This window comes from Lissotriton vulgaris, chromosome 10 (assembly GCF_964263255.1).
Source record: "Lissotriton vulgaris chromosome 10, aLisVul1.2, whole genome shotgun sequence".
Lineage (NCBI taxonomy): Eukaryota > Metazoa > Chordata > Amphibia > Caudata > Salamandridae > Lissotriton > Lissotriton vulgaris.
In genome coordinates this window covers 365,201,201-365,226,673 of record NC_141698.1, presented here as the reverse complement: position 1 = coordinate 365,226,673, position 25,473 = coordinate 365,201,201, and the positions used below count along the sequence as shown (strand labels likewise).

Below are 25,473 nucleotides of genomic sequence, written 5' to 3'. Positions count from 1 at the left end.
ATCACTGCAGCACATCCTCAACAACAGCGCTCCATCAGCACAACACCAAATCAGCATCACTCGGCACCACCTGAGCGCCAGCTTAGCACCACCACCAAAGCATAACTCAGCACAACCTCAGGGTCACTCAGCGTCACCTGAACACCACCTCAGCATCTGCACAGTACAGTCTCAGCACCACTTCATCAGTGCACCACCACCAGCCCACCACAGACTCTGCATCAGCGCAGCTCCACCTCAGCATTAGCCCACCACCTCAGCATCAGCGCAGCAGCACCTCAACATCAGCACAGCCCCACCTCCGCATCAATTCAGCACCAATGCAGCACCACTTCAGCATCGGCACTACTGCCGCATCAGCACAGTATCATACCAGAATAGCACCAACTCCGCACCGCTAGAGCACCAGTGCAGCACCACCACCTCAGCTTGTATTTTATTCTACTGTACTTTACTTTTATACATTATTGTCACCTGGTCTGTGCATGTTGGGTGGTCTTGTGCGGTTGTGAGCAGCATACAATACCTATTACCGGGTTCTGACTACTAGTTTTGACTGATTCAGAAAAGGGGGTGGTGATGAACAGAGTGTCTGAATTAAGCAGACCACTCTTACCCAGTCCAAAGATCAGGGCTTGATCCATCACCGTTATTTAGCTCACTGCCCCATCCCAGCTCAGAACCTGGCTATATGCAAATTAGTCTGTCCCTGGCCCAGTGCATCATGGGAACAGGGCAGACCAAACTACCAAGCCAATTCTTCACCAGAAAGGAGACAAGCTTCCGGGGACCGGTTTCTGGCATTTCAGCCGTCGTCGGCCCGGCTTGCTTGAATCCTGATGGAGCAGTGAGCAAGGGACTCATGTCTGAGTATACCCTGCCACACCTATAGTGGCCAAAAACGATTCAGAAAAGGGGGTGGTGATGAACAGAGTGTCTGAATTGAGCAGACCACTCTTACCCAGTCCAAAGATCAGGGCTTGATCCATCACCGTTATTTAGCTCACTGCCCCATCCCAGCTCAGAACCTGGCTATATGCAAATTAGTCTGTCCCTGGCCCAGTGCATCATGGGAACAGGGCAGACCAAACTACCAAGCCAATTCTTCACCAGAAAGGAGACAAGCTTCCGGGGACCGGTTTCTGGCATTTCAGCCGTCGTCGGCCCGGCTTGCTTGAATCCTGATGGAGCAGTGAGCAAGGGACTCATGTCTGAGTATACCCTGCCACACCTATAGTGGCCAAAAACGATTCAGAAAAGGGGGTGGTGATGAACAGAGTGTCTGAATTAAGCAGACCACTCTAACCCAGTCCAAAGATCAGGGCTTGATCCATCACCGTTATTTAGCTCACTGCCCCATCCCAGCTCAGAGCCTGGCTATATGCAAATTAGTCTGTCCCTGGCCCAGTGCATCATGGGAACAGGGCAGACCAAAGTACCGAGCCAATTCTTCACCAGAAAGGAGACAAGCTTCCGGGGACCGGTTTCTGGCATTTCAGCCGTCGTCGGCCCGGCTTGCTTGAATCCTGATGGAGCAGTGAGCAAGGGACTCATGTCTGAGTATACCCTGCCACACCTATAGTGGCCAAAAACGATTCAGAAAAGGGGGTGGTGATGAACAGAGTGTCTGAATTAAGCAGACCACTCTTACCCAGTCCAAAGATCAGGGCTTGATCCATCACCGTTATTTAGCTCACTGCCCCATCCCAGCTTAGAACCTGGCTATATGCAAATTAGTCTGTCCCTGGCCCAGTGCATCATGGGAACAGGGCAGACCAAACTACCAAGCCAATTCTTCACCAGAAAGGAGACAAGCTTCCGGGGACCGGTTTCTGGCATTTCAGCCGTCGTCGGCCCGGCTTGCTTGAATCCTGATGGAGCAGTGAGCAAGGGACTCATGTCTGAGTATACCCTGCCACACCTATAGTGGCCAAAAACGATTCAGAAAAGGGGGTGGTGATGAACAGAGTGTCTGAATTAAGCAGACCACTCTTACCCAGTCCAAAGATCAGGGCTTGATCCATCACCGTTATTTAGCTCACTGCCCCATCCCAGCTCAGAACCTGGCTATATGCAAATTAGTCTGTCCCTGGCCCAGTGCATCATGGGAACAGGGCAGACCAAACTACCAAGCCAATTCTTCACCAGAAAGGAGACAAGCTTCCGGGGACCGGTTTCTGGCATTTCAGCCGTCGTCGGCCCGGCTTGCTTGAATCCTGATGGAGCAGTGAGCAAAGGACTCATGTCTGAGTATACCCTGCCACACCTATAGTGGCCAAAAACGATTCAGAAAAGGGGGTGGTGATGAACAGAGTGTCTGAATTAAGCAGACCACTCTTACCCAGTCCAAAGATAAGGGCTTGATCCATCACCGTTAGTTAGCTCACTGCCCCATCCCAGCTCAGAACCTGGCTATATGCAAATTAGTCTGTCCCTGGCCCAGTGCATCATGGGAACAGGGCAGACCAAACTACCAAGCCAATTCTTCACCAGAAAGGAGACAAGCTTCCGGGGAGCGGTTTCTGGCATTTCAGCCGTCGTCGGCCCGGCTTGCTTGAATCCTGATGGAGCAGTGAGCAAAGGACTCATGTCTGAGTATACCCTGCCACACCTATAGTGGCCAAAAACGATTCAGAAAAGGGGGTGGTGATGAACTGAGTGTCAGAATTAAGCAGACCACTCTTACCCAGTCCAAAGATCAGGGCTTGATCCATCACCGTTATTTAGCTCACTGCCCCATCCCAGCTCAGAGCCTGGCTATATGCAAATTAGTCTGTCCCTGGCCCAGTGCATCATGGGAACAGGGAAGACCAAAGTACCGAGCCAATTCTTCACCAGAAAGGAGACAAGCTTCCGGGGACCGGTTTCTGGCATTTCAGCCGTCGTCGGCCCGGCTTGCTTGAACCCTGATGGAGCAGTGAGCAAGGGACTCATGTCTGAGTATACCCTGCCACACCTATAGTGGCCAAAAACGATTCAGAAAAGGGGGTGGTGATGAACAGAGTGTCTGAATTAAGCAGACCACTCTTACCCAGTCCAAAGATCAGGGCTTGATCCATCACCGTTATTTAGCTCACTGCCCCATCCCAGCTCAGAACCTGGCTATATGCAAATTAGTCTGTCCCTGGCCCAGTGCATCATGGGAACAGGGCAGACCAAACTACCGAGCCAATTCTTCACCAGAAAGGAGACAAGCTTCCGGGGACCGGTTTCTGGCATTTCAGCCGTCGTCGGCCCGGCTTGCTTGAATCCTGATGGAGCAGTGAGCAAGGGACTCATGTCTGAGTATACCCTGCCACACCTATAGTGGCCAAAAACGATTCAGAAAAGGGGGTGGTGATGAACAGAGTGTCTGAATTAAGCAGACCACTCTAACCCAGTCCAAAGATCAGGGCTTGATCCATCACCGTTATTTAGCTCACTGCCCCATCCCAGCTCAGAGCCTGGCTATATGCAAATTAGTCTGTCCCTGGCCCAGTGCATCATGGGAACAGGGCAGACCAAAGTACCGAGCCAATTCTTCACCAGAAAGGAGACAAGCTTCCGGGGACCGGTTTCTGGCATTTCAGCCGTCGTCGGCCCGGCTTGCTTGAATCCTGATGGAGCAGTGAGCAAGGGACTCATGTCTGAGTATACCCTGCCACACCTATAGTGGCCAAAAACGATTCAGAAAAGGGGGTGGTGATGAACAGAGTGTCTGAATTAAGCAGACCACTCTTACCCAGTCCAAAGATCAGGGCTTGATCCATCACCGTTATTTAGCTCACTGCCCCATCCCAGCTTAGAACCTGGCTATATGCAAATTAGTCTGTCCCTGGCCCAGTGCATCATGGGAACAGGGCAGACCAAACTACCAAGCCAATTCTTCACCAGAAAGGAGACAAGCTTCCGGGGACCGGTTTCTGGCATTTCAGCCGTCGTCGGCCCGGCTTGCTTGAATCCTGATGGAGCAGTGAGCAAGGGACTCATGTCTGAGTATACCCTGCCACACCTATAGTGGCCAAAAACGATTCAGAAAAGGGGGTGGTGATGAACAGAGTGTCTGAATTAAGCAGACCACTCTTACCCAGTCCAAAGATCAGGGCTTGATCCATCACCGTTATTTAGCTCACTGCCCCATCCCAGCTCAGAACCTGGCTATATGCAAATTAGTCTGTCCCTGGCCCAGTGCATCATGGGAACAGGGCAGACCAAACTACCAAGCCAATTCTTCACCAGAAAGGAGACAAGCTTCCGGGGACCGGTTTCTGGCATTTCAGCCGTCGTCGGCCCGGCTTGCTTGAATCCTGATGGAGCAGTGAGCAAAGGACTCATGTCTGAGTATACCCTGCCACACCTATAGTGGCCAAAAACGATTCAGAAAAGGGGGTGGTGATGAACAGAGTGTCTGAATTAAGCAGACCACTCTTACCCAGTCCAAAGATAAGGGCTTGATCCATCACCGTTAGTTAGCTCACTGCCCCATCCCAGCTCAGAACCTGGCTATATGCAAATTAGTCTGTCCCTGGCCCAGTGCATCATGGGAACAGGGCAGACCAAACTACCAAGCCAATTCTTCACCAGAAAGGAGACAAGCTTCCGGGGAGCGGTTTCTGGCATTTCAGCCGTCGTCGGCCCGGCTTGCTTGAATCCTGATGGAGCAGTGAGCAAAGGACTCATGTCTGAGTATACCCTGCCACACCTATAGTGGCCAAAAACGATTCAGAAAAGGGGGTGGTGATGAACTGAGTGTCAGAATTAAGCAGACCACTCTTACCCAGTCCAAAGATCAGGGCTTGATCCATCACCGTTATTTAGCTCACTGCCCCATCCCAGCTCAGAACCTGGCTATATGCAAATTAGTCTGTCCCTGGCCCAGTGCATCATGGGAACAGGGCAGACCAAACTACCAAGCCAATTCTTCACCAGAAAGGAGACAAGCTTCCGGGGACCGGTTTCTGGCATTTCAGCCGTCGTCGGCCCGGCTTGCTTGAATCCTGATGGAGCAGTGAGCAAGGGACTCATGTCTGAGTATACCCTGCCACACCTATAGTGGCCAAAAACGATTCAGAAAAGGGGGTGGTGATGAACAGAGTGTCAGAATTAAGCAGACCACTCTTACCCAGTCCAAAGATCAGGGCTTGATCCATCACCGTTATTTAGCTCACTGCCCCATCCCAGCTCAGAACCTGGCTATATGCAAATTAGTCTGTCCCTGGCCCAGTGCATCATGGGAACAGGGCAGACCAAACTACCAAGCCAATTCTTCACCAGAAAGGAGACAAGCTTCCGGGGAGCGGTTTCTGGCATTTCAGCCGTCGTCGGCCCGGCTTGCTTGAACCCTGATGGAGCAGTGAGCAAGGGACTCATGTCTGAGTATACCCTGCCACACCTATAGTGGCCAAAAACGATTCAGAAAAGGGGGTGGTGATGAACAGAGTGTCTGAATTAAGCAGACCACTCTTACCCAGTCCAAAGATCAGGGCTTGATCCATCACCGTTATTTAGCTCACTGCCCCATCCCAGCTCAGAACCTGGCTATATGCAAATTAGTCTGTCCCTGGCCCAGTGCATCATGGGAACAGGGCAGACCAAACTACCAAGCCAATTCTTCACCAGAAAGGAGACAAGCTTCCGGGGACCGGTTTCTGGCATTTCAGCCGTCGTCGGCCCGGCTTGCTTGAATCCTGATGGAGCAGTGAGCAAGGGACTCATGTCTGAGTATACCCTGCCACACCTATAGTGGCCAAAAACGATTCAGAAAAGGGGGTGGTGATGAACAGAGTGTCTGAATTAAGCAGACCACTCTAACCCAGTCCAAAGATCAGGGCTTGATCCATCACCGTTATTTAGCTCACTGCCCCATCCCAGCTCAGAGCCTGGCTATATGCAAATTAGTCTGTCCCTGGCCCAGTGCATCATGGGAACAGGGCAGACCAAAGTACCGAGCCAATTCTTCACCAGAAAGGAGACAAGCTTCCGGGGACCGGTTTCTGGCATTTCAGCCGTCGTCGGCCTGGCTTGCTTGAATCCTGATGGAGCAGTGAGCAAGGGACTCATGTCTGAGTATACCCTGCCACACCTATAGTGGCCAAAAACGATTCAGAAAAGGGGGTGGTGATGAACAGAGTGTCTGAATTAAGCAGACCACTCTTACCCAGTCCAAAGATCAGGGCTTGATCCATCACCGTTATTTAGCTCACTGCCCCATCCCAGCTTAGAACCTGGCTATATGCAAATTAGTCTGTCCCTGGCCCAGTGCATCATGGGAACAGGGCAGACCAAACTACCAAGCCAATTCTTCACCAGAAAGGAGACAAGCTTCCGGGGACCGGTTTCTGGCATTTCAGCCGTCGTCGGCCCGGCTTGCTTGAATCCTGATGGAGCAGTGAGCAAGGGACTCATGTCTGAGTATACCCTGCCACACCTATAGTGGCCAAAAACGATTCAGAAAAGGGGGTGGTGATGAACAGAGTGTCTGAATTAAGCAGACCACTCTTACCCAGTCCAAAGATCAGGGCTTGATCCATCACCGTTATTTAGCTCACTGCCCCATCCCAGCTCAGAACCTGGCTATATGCAAATTAGTCTGTCCCTGGCCCAGTGCATCATGGGAACAGGGCAGACCAAACTACCAAGCCAATTCTTCACCAGAAAGGAGACAAGCTTCCGGGGACCGGTTTCTGGCATTTCAGCCGTCGTCGGCCCGGCTTGCTTGAATCCTGATGGAGCAGTGAGCAAAGGACTCATGTCTGAGTATACCCTGCCACACCTATAGTGGCCAAAAACGATTCAGAAAAGGGGGTGGTGATGAACAGAGTGTCTGAATTAAGCAGACCACTCTTACCCAGTCCAAAGATAAGGGCTTGATCCATCACCGTTAGTTAGCTCACTGCCCCATCCCAGCTCAGAACCTGGCTATATGCAAATTAGTCTGTCCCTGGCCCAGTGCATCATGGGAACAGGGCAGACCAAACTACCAAGCCAATTCTTCACCAGAAAGGAGACAAGCTTCCGGGGAGCGGTTTCTGGCATTTCAGCCGTCGTCGGCCCGGCTTGCTTGAATCCTGATGGAGCAGTGAGCAAAGGACTCATGTCTGAGTATACCCTGCCACACCTATAGTGGCCAAAAACGATTCAGAAAAGGGGGTGGTGATGAACTGAGTGTCAGAATTAAGCAGACCACTCTTACCCAGTCCAAAGATCAGGGCTTGATCCATCACCGTTATTTAGCTCACTGCCCCATCCCAGCTCAGAACCTGGCTATATGCAAATTAGTCTGTCCCTGGCCCAGTGCATCATGGGAACAGGGCAGACCAAACTACCAAGCCAATTCTTCACCAGAAAGGAGACAAGCTTCCGGGGACCGGTTTCTGGCATTTCAGCCGTCGTCGGCCCGGCTTGCTTGAATCCTGATGGAGCAGTGAGCAAGGGACTCATGTCTGAGTATACCCTGCCACACCTATAGTGGCCAAAAACGATTCAGAAAAGGGGGTGGTGATGAACAGAGTGTCAGAATTAAGCAGACCACTCTTACCCAGTCCAAAGATCAGGGCTTGATCCATCACCGTTATTTAGCTCACTGCCCCATCCCAGCTCAGAACCTGGCTATATGCAAATTAGTCTGTCCCTGGCCCAGTGCATCATGGGAACAGGGCAGACCAAACTACCAAGCCAATTCTTCACCAGAAAGGAGACAAGCTTCCGGGGACCGGTTTCTGGCATTTCAGCCGTCGTCGGCCCGGCTTGCTTGAATCCTGATGGAGCAGTGAGCAAGGGACTCATGTCTGAGTATACCCTGCCACACCTATAGTGGCCAAAAACGATTCAGAAAAGGGGGTGGTGATGAACAGAGTGTCTGAATTAAGCAGACCACTCTTACCCAGTCCAAAGATCAGGGCTTGATCCATCACCGTTATTTAGCTCACTGCCCCATCCCAGCTCAGAACCTGGCTATATGCAAATTAGTCAGTCCCTAGCCCAGTGCATCATGGGAACAGGGCAGACCAAACTACCAAGCCAATTCTTCACCAGAAAGGAGACAAGCTTCCGGGGACCGGTTTCTGGCATTTCAGCCGTCGTCGGCCCGGCTTGCTTGAATCCTGATGGAGCAGTGAGCAAGGGACTCATGTCTGAGTAGACCCTGCCACACCTATAGTGGCCAAAAACGATTCAGAAAAGGGGGTGGTGATGAACAGAGTGTCTGAATTGAGCAGACCACTCTTACCCAGTCCAAAGATCAGGGCTTGATCCATCACCGTTATTTAGCTCACTGCCCCATCCCAGCTCAGAACCTGGCTATATGCAAATTAGTCTGTCCCTGGCCCAGTGCATCATGGGAACAGGGCAGACCAAACTACCAAGCCAATTCTTCACCAGAAAGGAGACAAGCTTCCGGGGAGCGGTTTCTGGCATTTCAGCCGTCGTCGGCCCTGCTTGCTTGAATCCTGATGGAGCAGTGAGCAAGGGACTCATGTCTGAGTATACCCTGCCACACCTATAGTGGCCAAAAACGATTCAGAAAAGGGGGTGGTGATGAACAGAGTGTCTGAATTAAGCAGACCACTCTTACCCAGTCCAAAGATCAGGGCTTGATCCATCACCGTTATTTAGCTCACTGCCCCATCCCAGCTCAGAGCCTGGCTATATGCAAATTAGTCTGTCCCTGGCCCAGTGCATCATGGGAACAGGGCAGACCAAAGTACCGAGCCAATTCTTCACCAGAAAGGAGACAAGCTTCCGGGGACCGGTTTCTGGCATTTCAGCCGTCGTCGGCCCGGCTTGCTTGAACCCTGATGGAGCAGTGAGCAAGGGACTCATGTCTGAGTATACCCTGCCACACCTATAGTGGCCAAAAACGATTCAGAAAAGGGGGTGGTGATGAACAGAGTGTCTGAATTAAGCAGACCACTCTTACCCAGTCCAAAGATCAGGGCTTGATCCATCACCGTTATTTAGCTCACTGCCCCATCCCAGCTCAGAACCTGGCTATATGCAAATTAGTCTGTCCCTGGCCCAGTGCATCATGGGAACAGGGCAGACCAAACTACCGAGCCAATTCTTCACCAGAAAGGAGACAAGCTTCCGGGGACCGGTTTCTGGCATTTCAGCCGTCGTCGGCCCGGCTTGCTTGAATCCTGATGGAGCAGTGAGCAAGGGACTCATGTCTGAGTATACCCTGCCACACCTATAGTGGCCAAAAACGATTCAGAAAAGGGGGTGGTGATGAACAGAGTGTCTGAATTAAGCAGACCACTCTAACCCAGTCCAAAGATCAGGGCTTGATCCATCACCGTTATTTAGCTCACTGCCCCATCCCAGCTCAGAGCCTGGCTATATGCAAATTAGTCTGTCCCTGGCCCAGTGCATCATGGGAACAGGGCAGACCAAAGTACCGAGCCAATTCTTCACCAGAAAGGAGACAAGCTTCCGGGGACCGGTTTCTGGCATTTCAGCCGTCGTCGGCCCGGCTTGCTTGAATCCTGATGGAGCAGTGAGCAAGGGACTCATGTCTGAGTATACCCTGCCACACCTATAGTGGCCAAAAACGATTCAGAAAAGGGGGTGGTGATGAACAGAGTGTCTGAATTAAGCAGACCACTCTTACCCAGTCCAAAGATCAGGGCTTGATCCATCACCGTTATTTAGCTCACTGCCCCATCCCAGCTTAGAACCTGGCTATATGCAAATTAGTCTGTCCCTGGCCCAGTGCATCATGGGAACAGGGCAGACCAAACTACCAAGCCAATTCTTCACCAGAAAGGAGACAAGCTTCCGGGGACCGGTTTCTGGCATTTCAGCCGTCGTCGGCCCGGCTTGCTTGAATCCTGATGGAGCAGTGAGCAAGGGACTCATGTCTGAGTATACCCTGCCACACCTATAGTGGCCAAAAACGATTCAGAAAAGGGGGTGGTGATGAACAGAGTGTCTGAATTAAGCAGACCACTCTTACCCAGTCCAAAGATCAGGGCTTGATCCATCACCGTTATTTAGCTCACTGCCCCATCCCAGCTCAGAACCTGGCTATATGCAAATTAGTCTGTCCCTGGCCCAGTGCATCATGGGAACAGGGCAGACCAAACTACCAAGCCAATTCTTCACCAGAAAGGAGACAAGCTTCCGGGGACCGGTTTCTGGCATTTCAGCCGTCGTCGGCCCGGCTTGCTTGAATCCTGATGGAGCAGTGAGCAAAGGACTCATGTCTGAGTATACCCTGCCACACCTATAGTGGCCAAAAACGATTCAGAAAAGGGGGTGGTGATGAACAGAGTGTCTGAATTAAGCAGACCACTCTTACCCAGTCCAAAGATAAGGGCTTGATCCATCACCGTTAGTTAGCTCACTGCCCCATCCCAGCTCAGAACCTGGCTATATGCAAATTAGTCTGTCCCTGGCCCAGTGCATCATGGGAACAGGGCAGACCAAACTACCAAGCCAATTCTTCACCAGAAAGGAGACAAGCTTCCGGGGAGCGGTTTCTGGCATTTCAGCCGTCGTCGGCCCGGCTTGCTTGAATCCTTATGGAGCAGTGAGCAAAGGACTCATGTCTGAGTATACCCTGCCACACCTATAGTGGCCAAAAACGATTCAGAAAAGGGGGTGGTGATGAACTGAGTGTCAGAATTAAGCAGACCACTCTTACCCAGTCCAAAGATCAGGGCTTGATCCATCACCGTTATTTAGCTCACTGCCCCATCCCAGCTCAGAACCTGGCTATATGCAAATTAGTCTGTCCCTGGCCCAGTGCATCATGGGAACAGGGCAGACCAAACTACCAAGCCAATTCTTCACCAGAAAGGAGACAAGCTTCCGGGGACCGGTTTCTGGCATTTCAGCCGTCGTCGGCCCGGCTTGCTTGAATCCTGATGGAGCAGTGAGCAAGGGACTCATGTCTGAGTATACCCTGCCACACCTATAGTGGCCAAAAACGATTCAGAAAAGGGGGTGGTGATGAACAGAGTGTCAGAATTAAGCAGACCACTCTTACCCAGTCCAAAGATCAGGGCTTGATCCATCACCGTTATTTAGCTCACTGCCCCATCCCAGCTCAGAACCTGGCTATATGCAAATTAGTCTGTCCCTGGCCCAGTGCATCATGGGAACAGGGCAGACCAAACTACCAAGCCAATTCTTCACCAGAAAGGAGACAAGCTTCCGGGGACCGGTTTCTGGCATTTCAGCCGTCGTCGGCCCGGCTTGCTTGAATCCTGATGGAGCAGTGAGCAAGGGACTCATGTCTGAGTATACCCTGCCACACCTATAGTGGCCAAAAACGATTCAGAAAAGGGGGTGGTGATGAACAGAGTGTCTGAATTAAGCAGACCACTCTTACCCAGTCCAAAGATCAGGGCTTGATCCATCACCGTTATTTAGCTCACTGCCCCATCCCAGCTCAGAACCTGGCTATATGCAAATTAGTCAGTCCCTAGCCCAGTGCATCATGGGAACAGGGCAGACCAAACTACCAAGCCAATTCTTCACCAGAAAGGAGACAAGCTTCCGGGGACCGGTTTCTGGCATTTCAGCCGTCGTCGGCCCGGCTTGCTTGAATCCTGATGGAGCAGTGAGCAAGGGACTCATGTCTGAGTAGACCCTGCCACACCTATAGTGGCCAAAAACGATTCAGAAAAGGGGGTGGTGATGAACAGAGTGTCTGAATTGAGCAGACCACTCTTACCCAGTCCAAAGATCAGGGCTTGATCCATCACCGTTATTTAGCTCACTGCCCCATCCCAGCTCAGAACCTGGCTATATGCAAATTAGTCTGTCCCTGGCCCAGTGCATCATGGGAACAGGGCAGACCAAACTACCAAGCCAATTCTTCACCAGAAAGGAGACAAGCTTCCGGGGAGCGGTTTCTGGCATTTCAGCCGTCGTCGGCCCTGCTTGCTTGAATCCTGATGGAGCAGTGAGCAAGGGACTCATGTCTGAGTATACCCTGCCACACCTATAGTGGCCAAAAACGATTCAGAAAAGGGGGTGGTGATGAACAGAGTGTCTGAATTAAGCAGACCACTCTTACCCAGTCCAAAGATCAGGGCTTGATCCATCACCGTTATTTAGCTCACTGCCCCATCCCAGCTCAGAGCCTGGCTATATGCAAATTAGTCTGTCCCTGGCCCAGTGCATCATGGGAACAGGGCAGACCAAAGTACCGAGCCAATTCTTCACCAGAAAGGAGACAAGCTTCCGGGGACCGGTTTCTGGCATTTCAGCCGTCGTCGGCCCGGCTTGCTTGAATCCTGATGGAGCAGTGAGCAAGGGACTCATGTCTGAGTATACCCTGCCACACCTATAGTGGCCAAAAACGATTCAGAAAAGGGGGTGGTGATGAACAGAGTGTCTGAATTAAGCAGACCACTCTTACCCAGTCCAAAGATAAGGGCTTGATCCATCACCGTTAGTTAGCTCACTGCCCCATCCCAGCTCAGAACCTGGCTATATGCAAATTAGTCTGTCCCTGGCCCAGTGCATCATGGGAACAGGGCAGACCAAACTACCAAGCCAATTCTTCACCAGAAAGGAGACAAGCTTCCGGGGAGCGGTTTCTGGCATTTCAGCCGTCGTCGGCCCGGCTTGCTTGAATCCTGATGGAGCAGTGAGCAAAGGACTCATGTCTGAGTATACCCTGCCACACCTATAGTGGCCAAAAACGATTCAGAAAAGGGGGTGGTGATGAACAGAGTGTCAGAATTAAGCAGACCACTCTTACCCAGTCCAAAGATCAGGGCTTGATCCATCACCGTTATTTAGCTCACTGCCCCATCCCAGCTCAGAACCTGGCTATATGCAAATTAGTCTGTCCCTGGCCCAGTGCATCATGGGAACAGGGCAGACCAAACTACCAAGCCAATTCTTCACCAGAAAGGAGACAAGCTTCCGGGGACCGGTTTCTGGCATTTCAGCCGTCGTCGGCCCGGCTTGCTTGAATCCTGATGGAGCAGTGAGCAAAGGACTCATGTCTGAGTATACCCTGCCACACCTATAGTGGCCAAAAACGATTCAGAAAAGGGGGTGGTGATGAACAGAGTGTCAGAATTAAGCAGACCACTCTTACCCAGTCCAAAGATCAGGGCTTGATCCATCACCGTTATTTAGCTCACTGCCCCATCCCAGCTCAGAACCTGGCTATATGCAAATTAGTCTGTCCCTGGCCCAGTGCATCATGGGAACAGGGCAGACCAAACTACCAAGCCAATTCTTCACCAGAAAGGAGACAAGCTTCCGGGGACCGGTTTCTGGCATTTCAGCCGTCGTCGGCCCGGCTTGCTTGAATCCTGATGGAGCAGTGAGCAAGGGACTCATGTCTGAGTATACCCTGCCACACCTATAGTGGCCAAAAACGATTCAGAAAAGGGGGTGGTGATGAACAGAGTGTCTGAATTAAGCAGACCACTCTTACCCAGTCCAAAGATCAGGGCTTGATCCATCACCGTTATTTAGCTCACTGCCCCATCCCAGCTCAGAACCTGGCTTTATGCAAATTAGTCTGTCCCTGGCCCAGTGCATCATGGGAACAGGGCAGACCAAACTACCATGCCAATTCTTCACCAGAAAGGAGACAAGCTTCCGGGGACCGGTTTCTGGCACTTCAGCCGTCGTCGGCCCGGCTTGCTTGAATACTGATGGAGCAGTGAGCAAGGGACTCATGTCTGAGTATACCCTGCCACACCTATAGTGGCCAAAAACGATTCAGAAAAGGGGGTGGTGATGAACAGAGTGTCTGAATTAAGCAGACCACTCTTACCCAGTCCAAAGATCAGGGCTTGATCCATCACCGTTATTTAGCTCACTGCCCCATCCCAGCTCAGAACCTGGCTATATGCAAATTAGTCTGTCCCTAGCCCAGTGCATCATGGGAACAGGGCAGACCAAACTACCAAGCCAATTCTTCACCAGAAAGGAGACAAGCTTCCGGGGACCGGTTTCTGTCATTTCTGCCGTCGTCGGCCCGGCTTGCTTGAATCCTGATGGAGCAGTGAGCAAGGGACTCATGTCTGAGTATACCCTGCCACACCTATAGTGGCCAAAAACGATTCAGAAAAGGGGGTGGTGATGAACAGAGTGTCTGAATTAAGCAGACCTCTCTTACCCAGTCCAAAGATCAGGGCTTGGTCCATCACCGTTATTTAGCTCACTGCCCCATCCCAGCTCAGAACCTGGCTATATGCAAATTAGTCTGTCCCTGGCCCAGTGCATCATGGGAACAGGGCAGACCAAACTACCAAGCCAATTCTTCACCAGAAAGGAGACAAGCTTCCGGGGACCGGTTTCTGGCATTTCAGCCGTCGTCGGCCCGGCTTGCTTGAATCCTGATGGAGCAGTGAGTAAGGGACTCGTGTCTGAGTATACCCTGCCACACCTATAGTGGCCAAAAACGATTCAGAAAAGTGGGTGGTGATGAACAGAGTGTCTGAATTAAGCAGACCACTCTTACCCAGTCCAAAGATCAGGGCTTGATCCATCACCGTTATTTAGCTCACTGCCCCATCCCAGCTCAGAACCTGGCTATATGCAAATTAGTCTGTCCCTGGCCCAGTGATCATGGGAACAGGGCAGACCAAACTACCAAGCCAATTCTTCACCAGAAAGGAGACAAGCTTCCGGGGACCGGTTTCTGGCATTTCAGCCGTCGTCGGCCCGGCTTGCTTGAATCCTGATGGAGCAGTGAGCAAGGGACTCGTGTCTGAGTATACCCTGCCACACCTATAGTGGCCAAAAACGATTCAGAAAAGGGGGTGGTGATGAACAGAGTGTCTGAATTAAGCAGACCACTCTTACCCAGTCCAAAGATCAGGGCTTGATCCATCACCGTTATTTAGCTAACTGCCCCATCCCAGCTCAGAACTTGGCTATATGCAAATTAGTCTGGCCCTGGCCCAGTGCATCATGGGAACAGGGCAGACCAAACTACCAAGCCAATTCTTCACCAGAAAGGAGACAAGCTTCCGGGGACCGGTTTCTGGCATTTCAGCCGTCGTCGGCCCGGCTTGCTTGAATCCTGATGGAGCAGTGAGCAAGGGACTCATGTCTGAGTATACTCTGCCACACATATAGTGGCCAAAAACGATTCAGAAAAGGGGGTGGTGATGAACAGAGTGTCTGAATTAAGCAGACCACTCTTGCCCAGTCCAAAGATCAGGGCTTGATCCATCACCGTTATTTAGCTCACTGCCCCATCCCAGCTCAGAACCTGGCTATATGCAAATTAGTCTGTCCCTGGCCCAGTGCATCATGGGAACAGGGCAGACCAAACTACCAAGCCAATTCTTCACCAGAAAGGAGACAAGCTTCCGGGGACCGGTTTCTGGCATTTCAGCCGTCGTCGGCCCGGCTTGCTTGAATCCTGATGGAGCAGTGAGCAAGGGACTCATGTCTGAGTATACCCTGCCACACCTATAGTGGCCAAAAACGATTCAGAAAAGGGGGTGGTGATGAACAGAGTGTCTGAATTAAGCAGACCACTCTTACCCAGTCCAAAGATCAGGGCTTGGTCCATCACCGTTATTTAGCTCACTGCCCCATCCCAGCTCAGAACCTGGCTATATGCAAATTAGTCTGTCCCTGGCCCAGTGCATCATGGGAACAGGGCAGACCAAACTACCATGCCAATTCTTCACCAGAAAGGAGACAAGCTTCCGGGGACCGGTTTCTGGCACTTCAGCCGTCGTCGGCCCGGCTTGCTTGAATCCTGATGGAGCAGTGAGCAAGGGACTCATGTCTGAGTATACCCTGCCACACCTATAGTGGCCAAAAACGATTCAGAAAAGGGGGTGGTGATGAACAGAGTGTCTGAATTAAGCAGACCACTCTTACCCAGTCCAAAGATCAGGGCTTGATCCATCACCGTTATTTAGCTCACTGCCCCATCCCAGCTCAGAACCTGGCTATATGCAAATTAGTCTGTCCCTGGCCCAGTGCATCATGGGAACAGGGCAGACCAAACTACCAAGAAATGCCAGAAACCGGTCCCCGGAAGCTTGTTTCCTTCCCAGTATAAGAATTGGCTTGGTAGTTTGGTTTGCCCTGTTCCCATCATGCACTGGGACAGAAACAGACTAATTTGCATGTAGCCAGGTTCTGAGCTGGGATGGTGCAGTGAGCCAAAAAACGGTGATGGATCAAGCCCTGATCTTTGGACTGGGTAAGAGTGGTCTGCTTAATTCAGACACTCTGTTCATCACCACTCCCTTTTCTGAATCCGTTTGTCCACCATAAGCGTGGAAGGGTATACTCAGATGTGAGTCCCTTGCTCATTGCACCAGCAGGATTCAAGCAAGCCGGGCCGACGACGGCTGAAATGCCAGAAACCGGTCCCCGGAAGCTTGTTTCCTTCCCAGTATAAGAATTGGCTTGGTAGTTTGGTTTGCCCTGTTCCCATCATGCACTGGGACAGGCACAGACTAATTTGCATGTAGCCAGGTTCTGAGCTGGGATGGTGCAGTGAGCTAAAAAACGGTGATGGATCAAGCCCTGATCTTTGGACTGGGTAAGAGTGGTCTGCTTAATTCAGACACTCTGTTCATCACCACCCCCTTTTCTGAATCATTTTGTCCACCATAAGCGTGGAAGGGTATACTCAGATGCGAGTCCCTTGCTCATTGCACCATCAGGATTCAAGCAAGCCGGGCCGACGACGGCTGAAATGCCAGAAACCGGTCCCCGGAAGCTCGTTTCCTTCCCAGTATAAGAATTGGCTTGGTAGTTTGGTTTGCCCTGTTCCCATCATGCACTGGGACAGGAACAGACTAATTTGCATGTAGCCAGGTTCTGAGCTGGGATGGTGCAGTGAGCTAAAAAACGGTGATGGATCAAGCCCTGATCTTTGGACTGGGTAAGAGTGGTCTGCTTAATTCAGACACTCTGTTCATCACCACCCCCTTTTCTGAATCATTTAATCCACCATAAGCGTGGAAGGGTATACTCAGATGTGAGTCCCTTGCTCATTGCACCATCAGGATTCAAGCAAGCCCGGCCGACAACGGCTGAAATGCCAGAAACCGGTCCCCGGAAGCTTGTTTCCTTCCCAGTATAAGAATTGGCTTGGTAGTTTGGTTTGCCCTGTTCCCATCATGCACTGGGACAGGAACAGACTAATTTGCATGTAGCCAGGTTCTGAGCTGGGATGGTGCAGTGAGCTAAAAAACGGTGATGGATCAAGCCCTGATCTTTGGACTGGGTAAGAGTGGTCTGCTTAATTCAGACACTCTGTTCATCACCACCCCCTTTTCTGAATCACTAGTTTTGACTGAGCATTTCTAGAAGTTTAAACCTACAGGTTTGATCTCTTATGCTGTCTCCACCTTGCATTCCTTTCTGTCCGTGTCACTCCCTCTCTTCCGATTTCACCCTTCTTCTCTCCATTTCACTTTGCTGTCCTGCTAACTCCACCCTCTACTTCACCCCACCCCACTCTCTTTTCTCCTTACAACTCTCTCTCCATCTTAGCCACCTGTTTCCGTACGTCCCTTCACTTTCTCCACTTCCCTTTAATTTACCTCTCACCTCACCCTCCTCTTTCCACCTTTTCATACTTTTTCGCTCTCCTAACCTCTGGATCTTCTCGCTGTGGCTCAAGTTACTCTGACTAGAATTTACACTTCTATTCCCACCTCACTCTTCTCTCTCCACCTCACCCTTCTCTCTCCACTTAACCCATCTCTCTCTTCCTAACCTTTTCTCTGTTCATCGCCCTCCTCTCACTCTTCTCTCTCCAATTTGCCCTCCTCTCTCCCCATCACAGTTATCCTTTTGTTCTCACTACCCTCCGTCTTGCCTCCTCCTTATTAACCCAATTACCCTCTCATCTCTCTGCTCCGCCATCACGTCTCCCCACCTCACCCTTCTCTCTGTTATCAGTTTAGGACATAAATAGGACAAGTACAATAATCAGGGCTTCTGGAATTATGCAACAGGGGAGGACTAAATTATGCAGAGGGGTTGACCAAGTTGTACTGTGTAATGCAGGGTAGTATTACTTCACTATTGTGTCATTTTTTGCACGTTATCCCTCTGTGTATAAATGTTTCTCCCCAGTAGTGACAAGTAAACCTATGTGAAGAGCCTTCCACTGTGCAACACATCACCACATTTTTAGTAACATTTGATCCTTTTATGAGTTTTTTTAATTAAAAATTTCAAATGATGCTGTAGATGATGGATTATGTAGCTAATGTATCAAATCCATAAATATCTGGAAAATGCGGCTGCACAATCACATAAGTCCAGTGGCCCTGGTTGTAATCAATTTATGTCTATTCATATGACAAAATGAGAGAATTTGTTGGTAGAGAATAAATGCAGTCACTAGTAACCCAACGTGGAGTATGTTCTTTAAGTTCCTTCTATTTATGTCAGAGTTCCGCCTTCTGCGAGTACTTGGGGAGAATGAGAGTAGGCAGAACAGTGGCAGCACATATTTCCCGTGCTTTTCTTTAGACTATAGGCACTTTCACTGCTCCTTCCCATTCTGTATTTTGTGTTGTATTAGTGAAACTTCACTTAAGAGTAAAAACCTTGCCATTGTCAGAATGTTATTGCTTAATATACTGCGGTAAGCAGGGCCACTGGAAATATGTGATTCTGAGGGTACAGAATCTTCCGCATAATTAGAGATTTGCCATATTTTTCACATAATTCATCATCTGCTACATACTTTGCTGATGTTAGGAGAAAAAATGTTTGTGGTTCAAACTGATCACAATAGGAACAGTAAAGATACATGAGGAGAAAATTACAAGTGTGCAAATTACAAAAGCAAATGTATAACAGCTGTGAGCCCGTGCCTAAGGTGCATCATCAGAGCTGTGTGAATAATAACAGCTGTGAGCCCGTGCCTGAGGTGCATCATCGGAGCTGTGTGAATAATAACTGCGTCAGCCCAGTGCGTGAGGTGCATCTTCAGAGCTGTGTGAATAATAACAGCTGTGAGCAACAGCATACTCTTGCACAACACACTCTCACTGCTCACCAATTCAAAGTTTGCAAAAAAATGTATGCAACGCATTGTCATACACAATGCCAATAACTCAAACTTTAATGCTGCGAGACCTATTGCATTGTAAATGCTTGTTATCAGTATAATTGATACAGCCTCATATCATCTATGTGAAGTGTTAAAATGAATAATTCCTGCTTTGCTACCTCCATATCTTTGCTTCCAGGGAAAGCCACATGCTTGTATTTAGAAAAAGCCAAAATCTTTTCCCACTGCCTATTCCCCCATTCAGTAATCTTACCTACTCTTCCAGCACCATTCTTCAACCAGATCTCCTCCTCTGTTGTCAAAATAATAAAGACCCAAACCGTAGGCTCCCACCTTGGCTACAGCCTGCTGAACGCAATCTGGGAATTTGCAGCAAAATCCTAAGTAAAATCATCCCTTCACTCTGTGAAAGAGCATTGTACACGACCTGACACCTAACTCACTCATGCAGGCATGGATTTGACAAGAATGAAAAACCCACTTTCTATCCTATTGCCTAAAATATTTACTCAGCTGTAACACTCCTCTCGCTAGCAACTGTATTGTTGTGCATTGATATACCAGTACGTCAGTCTGCCTTCGCAACAAATCCAATATTAGAACTCTTTCAGTCTGGCCTCTTCCATAGAACAAAAGATCTATGCTTGCAGTTGTTAGCAGTAACACCGCCCAAAGACTATAAAGGATGGACCCTGACTGTCCTTCCTGACTTGTTTGCACCGTCCAAAACCTTGAATCCACAGATCCTCTTTAAACTGTACACACTGTTGCAGGTACCTTTGGTTTCTCAATATGTTGGCCTGAACTTCACCTTCCTAACACTCCATTCAAGTTACATTGGGAAGCTTTTCTGCCTTGCCCCCACCTGGGCCGTAATATTCTGTTCCATCCCATAAGGATCTGTTTTATGCCAGGCACTGTTAACCACCATGAATACCTACTTGCAGAGGTACTGATATCCAAAGTGAGTTGCCACAGACATGTTGATACCAGATAAATGTGGACCTGATGGGGGATGTCACTGTGGGTTGAATGAAGACATGCTGTCCTTGATCGTCCAAAAGAAGGATTTGATTCTGCAAGGTGCCTCAAATCTCTATTCATTTCCATTCATTAGCGAGAGCTTAGCCATTCTGGAAATATGTCTTTACTTGAACAGTGGACATGCAAATCTGTTAGTAGGTTTGAATAGGATAATGGAGGGATTGAATAGGGAAGAGTCTAGAAATTATTCTGGAAGTTATTTGGTAGATCATAGTAGTAAGGTGAGGCTTGGGATGAGTAAAAGGAGAAATTGGAGGAGGGAAGAGTCTCTGGAAAGGGATTGTGGAAATCATGGTAGTAAAATTAGGTTTCGGATGAGTCAAAGGAGGGACACACGAGGGAAGAATTTAGAAAGGGTTGCTTGGGAGATCATAGTAGTACAATGAGGTTTCAGGTGAATCAAGGAGAGATTTGGGGGAAGAGTAACATTATGGAGATCATAGTGGTAGTATGAGGTTTGGTATTTGTTAGAGAGTGGAAGTAAAGGATCTATTGAGAGGGGTATAGTAGTGCACTGCAGAGAGTCAACAGTGTTTTGTTTTTCTTACAGTAGGAGTAATACATATACATATATAGATACATAACTACATAAAAAAGGTGTATGTCTTTTTTTCTTCTTTTTCTTCTACAGTAGGAGTGAAGTAATACATATATCGATACATAAGTACGTAGGAAGGATATACGTGCATAAGGAAGATAATATATTGAGATTTGTGTAGTACAAACTCAGATTTTCATGTGTTGCAGTAGTAAGCTAATTTTTTTAATACGCTAAAAAAATTCATCTTTTCCGCAATATTTCAGTAGTGAAGTACTTTGTAGATCAAAAAGTTATAATATTTACATATTGGGATAAATTAAACATGGACCCATAAACATCAAATAACTTCTATGAAAATTATACAGTGACCTATAAGATATTAAGCATAAAAGAATATATATATTTAACTATAAATAATATATACGTTTTTTAGGCAGACCTAAAGAATATCTATATTTAAAAACCATAGTTATTATACATGTTTGTACATAGAATTACACCTATCTAGATACATACAATCAAATTATAAATGTTTACAAACCCAAAGATATGCTGTACATCAAGTTTGAGTATGATGGTTATGTAGGAAAGAGCCAACTCTTGAGTAGTCTTCTGAAGGTAAGATAGTTATCCCTGGATCTTATGATTGGGGTTAACGAAATCCATAGTTTGGCTGTTTGAACCGTGAAAGTTGTACCCCCTATGTTTTTTTTTTTTGTTTTTTTTTAGGTCGAGCCTAGCGGCAGTGCACATGCACTGCTCGCTCTGCGAGGCATGCTGTATTAGGGTATGCAGTGGAAGTCCCGTCCACTCTCCGCCCATATTGGTCATTGGCTTGTGTTAAAGTCCTTCCTAAATGCTGGCTTCTAATTCGAAAATAGGCTTGTCAGTCCTGCCTTGTCTCCAATTGTTACCGCCCATAAGGATTGGACCTTTTACTTGACTTGTTACATGGTCTGCATTGTAAGGGGGTGAGCACTATTTTGTTTATTGAAAGTGATGGGGACAATGGCGGCCGAGTTTTCTTATACAGCACTAAGCGTTCTAAATTGTATGCTGAGCGCAGTGTCCACTTTAGAAACACCACAGTGCTCGTTTTTTTTTTTTTTTTTTTTTGCCTCCTTAAAACAAGAATTTGCAGTGCAATAGGTCTCACATTTACACGAGTTTAAGCTGTTGGCATTGTAAATGACAATGCCTTTTTTATGTGTTAAAAACCAAAACATAAATAAGAGGCATTGCTATTTACAATGCCAATAGCTCAAACTCTCGTAACTGCAAGACCTATTGCATTGTAAATGCTTGTCTTGTATAGTGGGGTTTTGAGGCGAGGTGGCAATCTTGAGTGGAAGTTTCTATGTTGAGTGTATTTGGTGGCTTTATTCCTGATGAAAAACGGTCCTGTCCATGTACTGCTTTGTGGGTGATACAAAGTAGCTTGAGTGTGGATCGTCTGGCAACCGGTAACCAATGTAGGGCCCTCAAGGCAGATGAGATGTGGACTTGTGGCTTTACATGTTGGAGTAGTCTGGCAGCAGAGTTCTTAATCCGTTGTAATTTTTTCATAGTTGAAAACGATGAACCGTGGTAGAGGCCTTTGGCATAATCTGGTTTAGACAGTCCAGGAGGAAGAGCCTGGACCTTGAGTGGGAATCCCAGGTGGGGGAAGATGTGTCGCAGAGTTTCATGGTAATGAAGCTTGATCTTGCTAATTTGATCCCTTATGCATTCATTGAAAGCTTGCAGTCCAAGGTGATTCTAAGGTTTCTTACTTCTATGGATACTTTAAGAGGTGGGCCCAGATCATCAGGCCAGGCTCTGAGTGGGTCATAATTTTCCACGTGCCACATGTGAGTATTTCAGTTTTGGATGCATTCAATTTGAGATGGCTCCATGTCATCAACTGATCAATGGCTCTTAGGCAACTGAAGATTGTGAGTTTCCAGGGTTTAAGGGGCTTTCCACTTTAAGGAGTATTTGTGTGTCATCTGCGAAGTTATAGCATGTGAGCTGAAATGTATTGATCATTGCCTGTATTTACTTCATGTAGATGTTGAAAAGCATGAGTGAGATGAGCGCCTTGAGGGATCCCTGCTTTTGTGAAGTACGAACTGAGAAAGTGGGAGAATTGATGACATTTGTTCTGCTTTGAAGGTTGGATGTGATTCAGTTTAGAGCCTTCCCCTCTATACCAACTTCATAGAGTCTTTGTATTAGAATTTCATGATCAACTGTGCCGAAAGCAAGTAGTGCAACAACCCTCTTTTTTTTTGGCCATCCCAGATTGCAATGAGGACAAATTCTGCGCCTCTTCCTGGGCGGAATTCTGTTCGGTAGGCTGAAAGTGTGGCCTTATCTTCAATAAATTGTGACATCTGGCCGAATGCTGCTCTTTCTTTCAGTTTGCCCAGGAAAGGTCCTTTTGTAATTGGTTCCTAGTTGTTGTGGTCATGTGGGTATCTTTGCCGTTTTTAAGTCTTCAGGAAAGATTCCTGTAGTTAAAGAATTATTGATGATTCTTCTTACTGGTGTGGCAGCAGATGTAGTTAAAAGGATGTTATTTAAGATTTGTGGTGGGCAAGGATTAGAAGGGCAGTTGGTTGGCTTGCTCACTTTGACCAGAACCATAAATTCACTACATGATATTTGTTTGAAGGAATGCAGAGGCTGGGTTAGCATACTCGTGTAGGGGATTTTGGGAAATGGGTTGGTGCTGGTGGGTTTCCTTTGTTTTAAAGACGTACAAGGTGCCTGCTTTGGTTGTGTAATGATTTGCCAGTTTGTGTATTCTTGAGTAGTGGGATGAGTTCCTTCTGTGCATTTAGGTTTGCAAAATTAGGCAAGAATTTGATAAAATTCTTTATTTGCTAATTTAACATTTTTGAAATCTGTATGAATAGTACCTTTTTTTTTTTTTAGCTTTTTTAATTGTTGACTTGTATATTCTGTTAAGTTTACAAAGATGAAGTTTGTCTTGATTGCTGTTTGTTTTGAGCCAGGTGCATTGCAGCTTTCTACTTTGTTCTTCGATCTTTTTATTGTTTTATTTTGTCCTGTTTTGTTGTTCTTAGTGGTATTAGGATATCAAAAACTTACTGTAGCCACTCAAAGTTTTGGAACTGAATTTGTGTCTAGATCTGTGTTGTATGTTAGTTGTGTTTCTAAGTATTCAAAATTGAGTTTTTTCCACAGTCGATCGATGTATGCATGTAAGGTGGTCTTGGGTGTGTTGATTTGTGATGTTATATGTTGGTAAGCAACCAAATGGTGGTCTAACCATGTGACTGGAGCAATTATTTGAAATGTAACTAGTTCTGGATTTGCAGATTTACATCAAGGATGTGTCCAGCGTTGTGTGTGGATTGGTGTACAATCTGATGTAGGTTCATTATGACTAGGCCAGTGATGACAGTTTTTGGATGTTGCATTATGGGGTTCTCAAGCCAAATGTAATTTTTTTTTCTCTGGCAGCAGGCACAGATAGTAGGAGGACTGTCATTAATTTACATGGATTTTTAGGTCATGTGACTTTAAAACCAACACTAATATTATTCTACAGTTCTTTGCTTCCACACAAAAAAATATCCATTACCATTCTATTTACTTGTAGTGCTTCACATTACCATACACCATTCCATCAAAGCCAGGCCGATTGGCATTGCCAATGCTTGTGTAGGCATTTTCCCTGTGGAGATATTGATCCTTCCTTCAGTCCTTGGCTATCTAGAGTGCACTCCTTTATTCTCACTGGAGCCCTGAAATCCGTTTTCTTTTCCCAGACTCATAACATCAGCTGACTTCAAAGGTGCAGACCGTGGCAAAGATGTTCTGTGTAGAGGATTCTGTTTCTTATCATGCCTGCTTATCATGCCATTTTCTTTTGCCTCACTTCCATCCTCTATGTAGTGCCACCTTTCTCTGCCACACTTCATCCACCATCCTATCTTTAAAGCCTGTAGTGCATAAACACTAGCACATCATACACTGCTTTGCATGTTACAGCAATGATGTTTTGGTGTGTACCTGGCATGAGAAATGTACTACATACGTGGTGATCTTTGCAGTAATGTTAGTGTGTCTAGTTTGTTCACTTTACAGCTCTGAGGGCATTTCCAAAGCCTCATAAGCGTTACTGGTGCAATACAGGTAACCGGGGAGGGCTGCAGGCAAGAGAAAAACAATGGGGTTATGCAGATGCAGAAGATGACCAAGAAGTGGCTAATCTGGTGTAAAACTGTTGTGCATTTTCAGGCTCCAGTATAATTGAGCATTTTTTTCTTTCCTGCAGATTTCTGCATGTCTGGCCGCTGCCCTTCCTATGGGGGAAGCTGTCAACTTGCCAGCAGCTTGGCCATCGCCTGGACCAACTCAAGCTCCTCTGCAGCAATACAAGAGCCCAAGGCAACATCGAATTCATGAGGTATGACGAAGTTGCCTGCATAGAACCCTTCTGCAGTACAAATAGGCTTGCGTTTGAAATGGAATGCCAACCTTTCTAAGCCAGACGCACTTAACAAAATCCTTTTTGATCAGATAGCCTCCACAGTTGGTTACTGCTGGTATTTGCTTTTTTTGAAAGGGCTCCAGCGTCTAATGAATGACTTCGTTTCTAGGATACATATCCCTTTTTAATGCTGGTAGCTCTGCAGGTGACTACTTCAGAGATGGGTGTCCTGACAAACATGAAAAGTTCACTGACCTGATAAAATTAGTTTCCTTTTAATGCTTTTAATTTACAATATTAAATTGCTACAGTGTGATCTGCAGATCCGTAGTGCAGTAACATTTGAACATTCATGTAATATACAACCAAGAGATTTGACCGCTTTCAAATAAATAAGACTGATGGCTGTAAAAACTAATAATAGTAATAGTTAAAAGATAATTTAGGAAACTTTATTGTGACTATTTTATTGGTGAGACA

At 47.8% G+C, this 25,473-nt stretch overlaps 1 protein-coding gene across 4 annotated transcripts in view; it reads left to right on the top strand.

The window, feature by feature from the left end:
* PIGQ (phosphatidylinositol glycan anchor biosynthesis class Q) overlaps positions 1 to 25,473 on the top strand; it is a 223,747-nt gene that overhangs the window by 131,973 nt on the left and 66,301 nt on the right. For all 4 annotated transcript variants that reach the window (XM_086941161.1, XM_086941158.1, XM_086941159.1 and 1 more), the window contains one exon: positions 24,838 to 24,969. In XM_086941161.1, the coding sequence (XP_086797287.1) occupies positions 24,838 to 24,969 (132 nt within the window). The remainder of the gene's footprint in view (positions 1 to 24,837; positions 24,970 to 25,473) is intronic.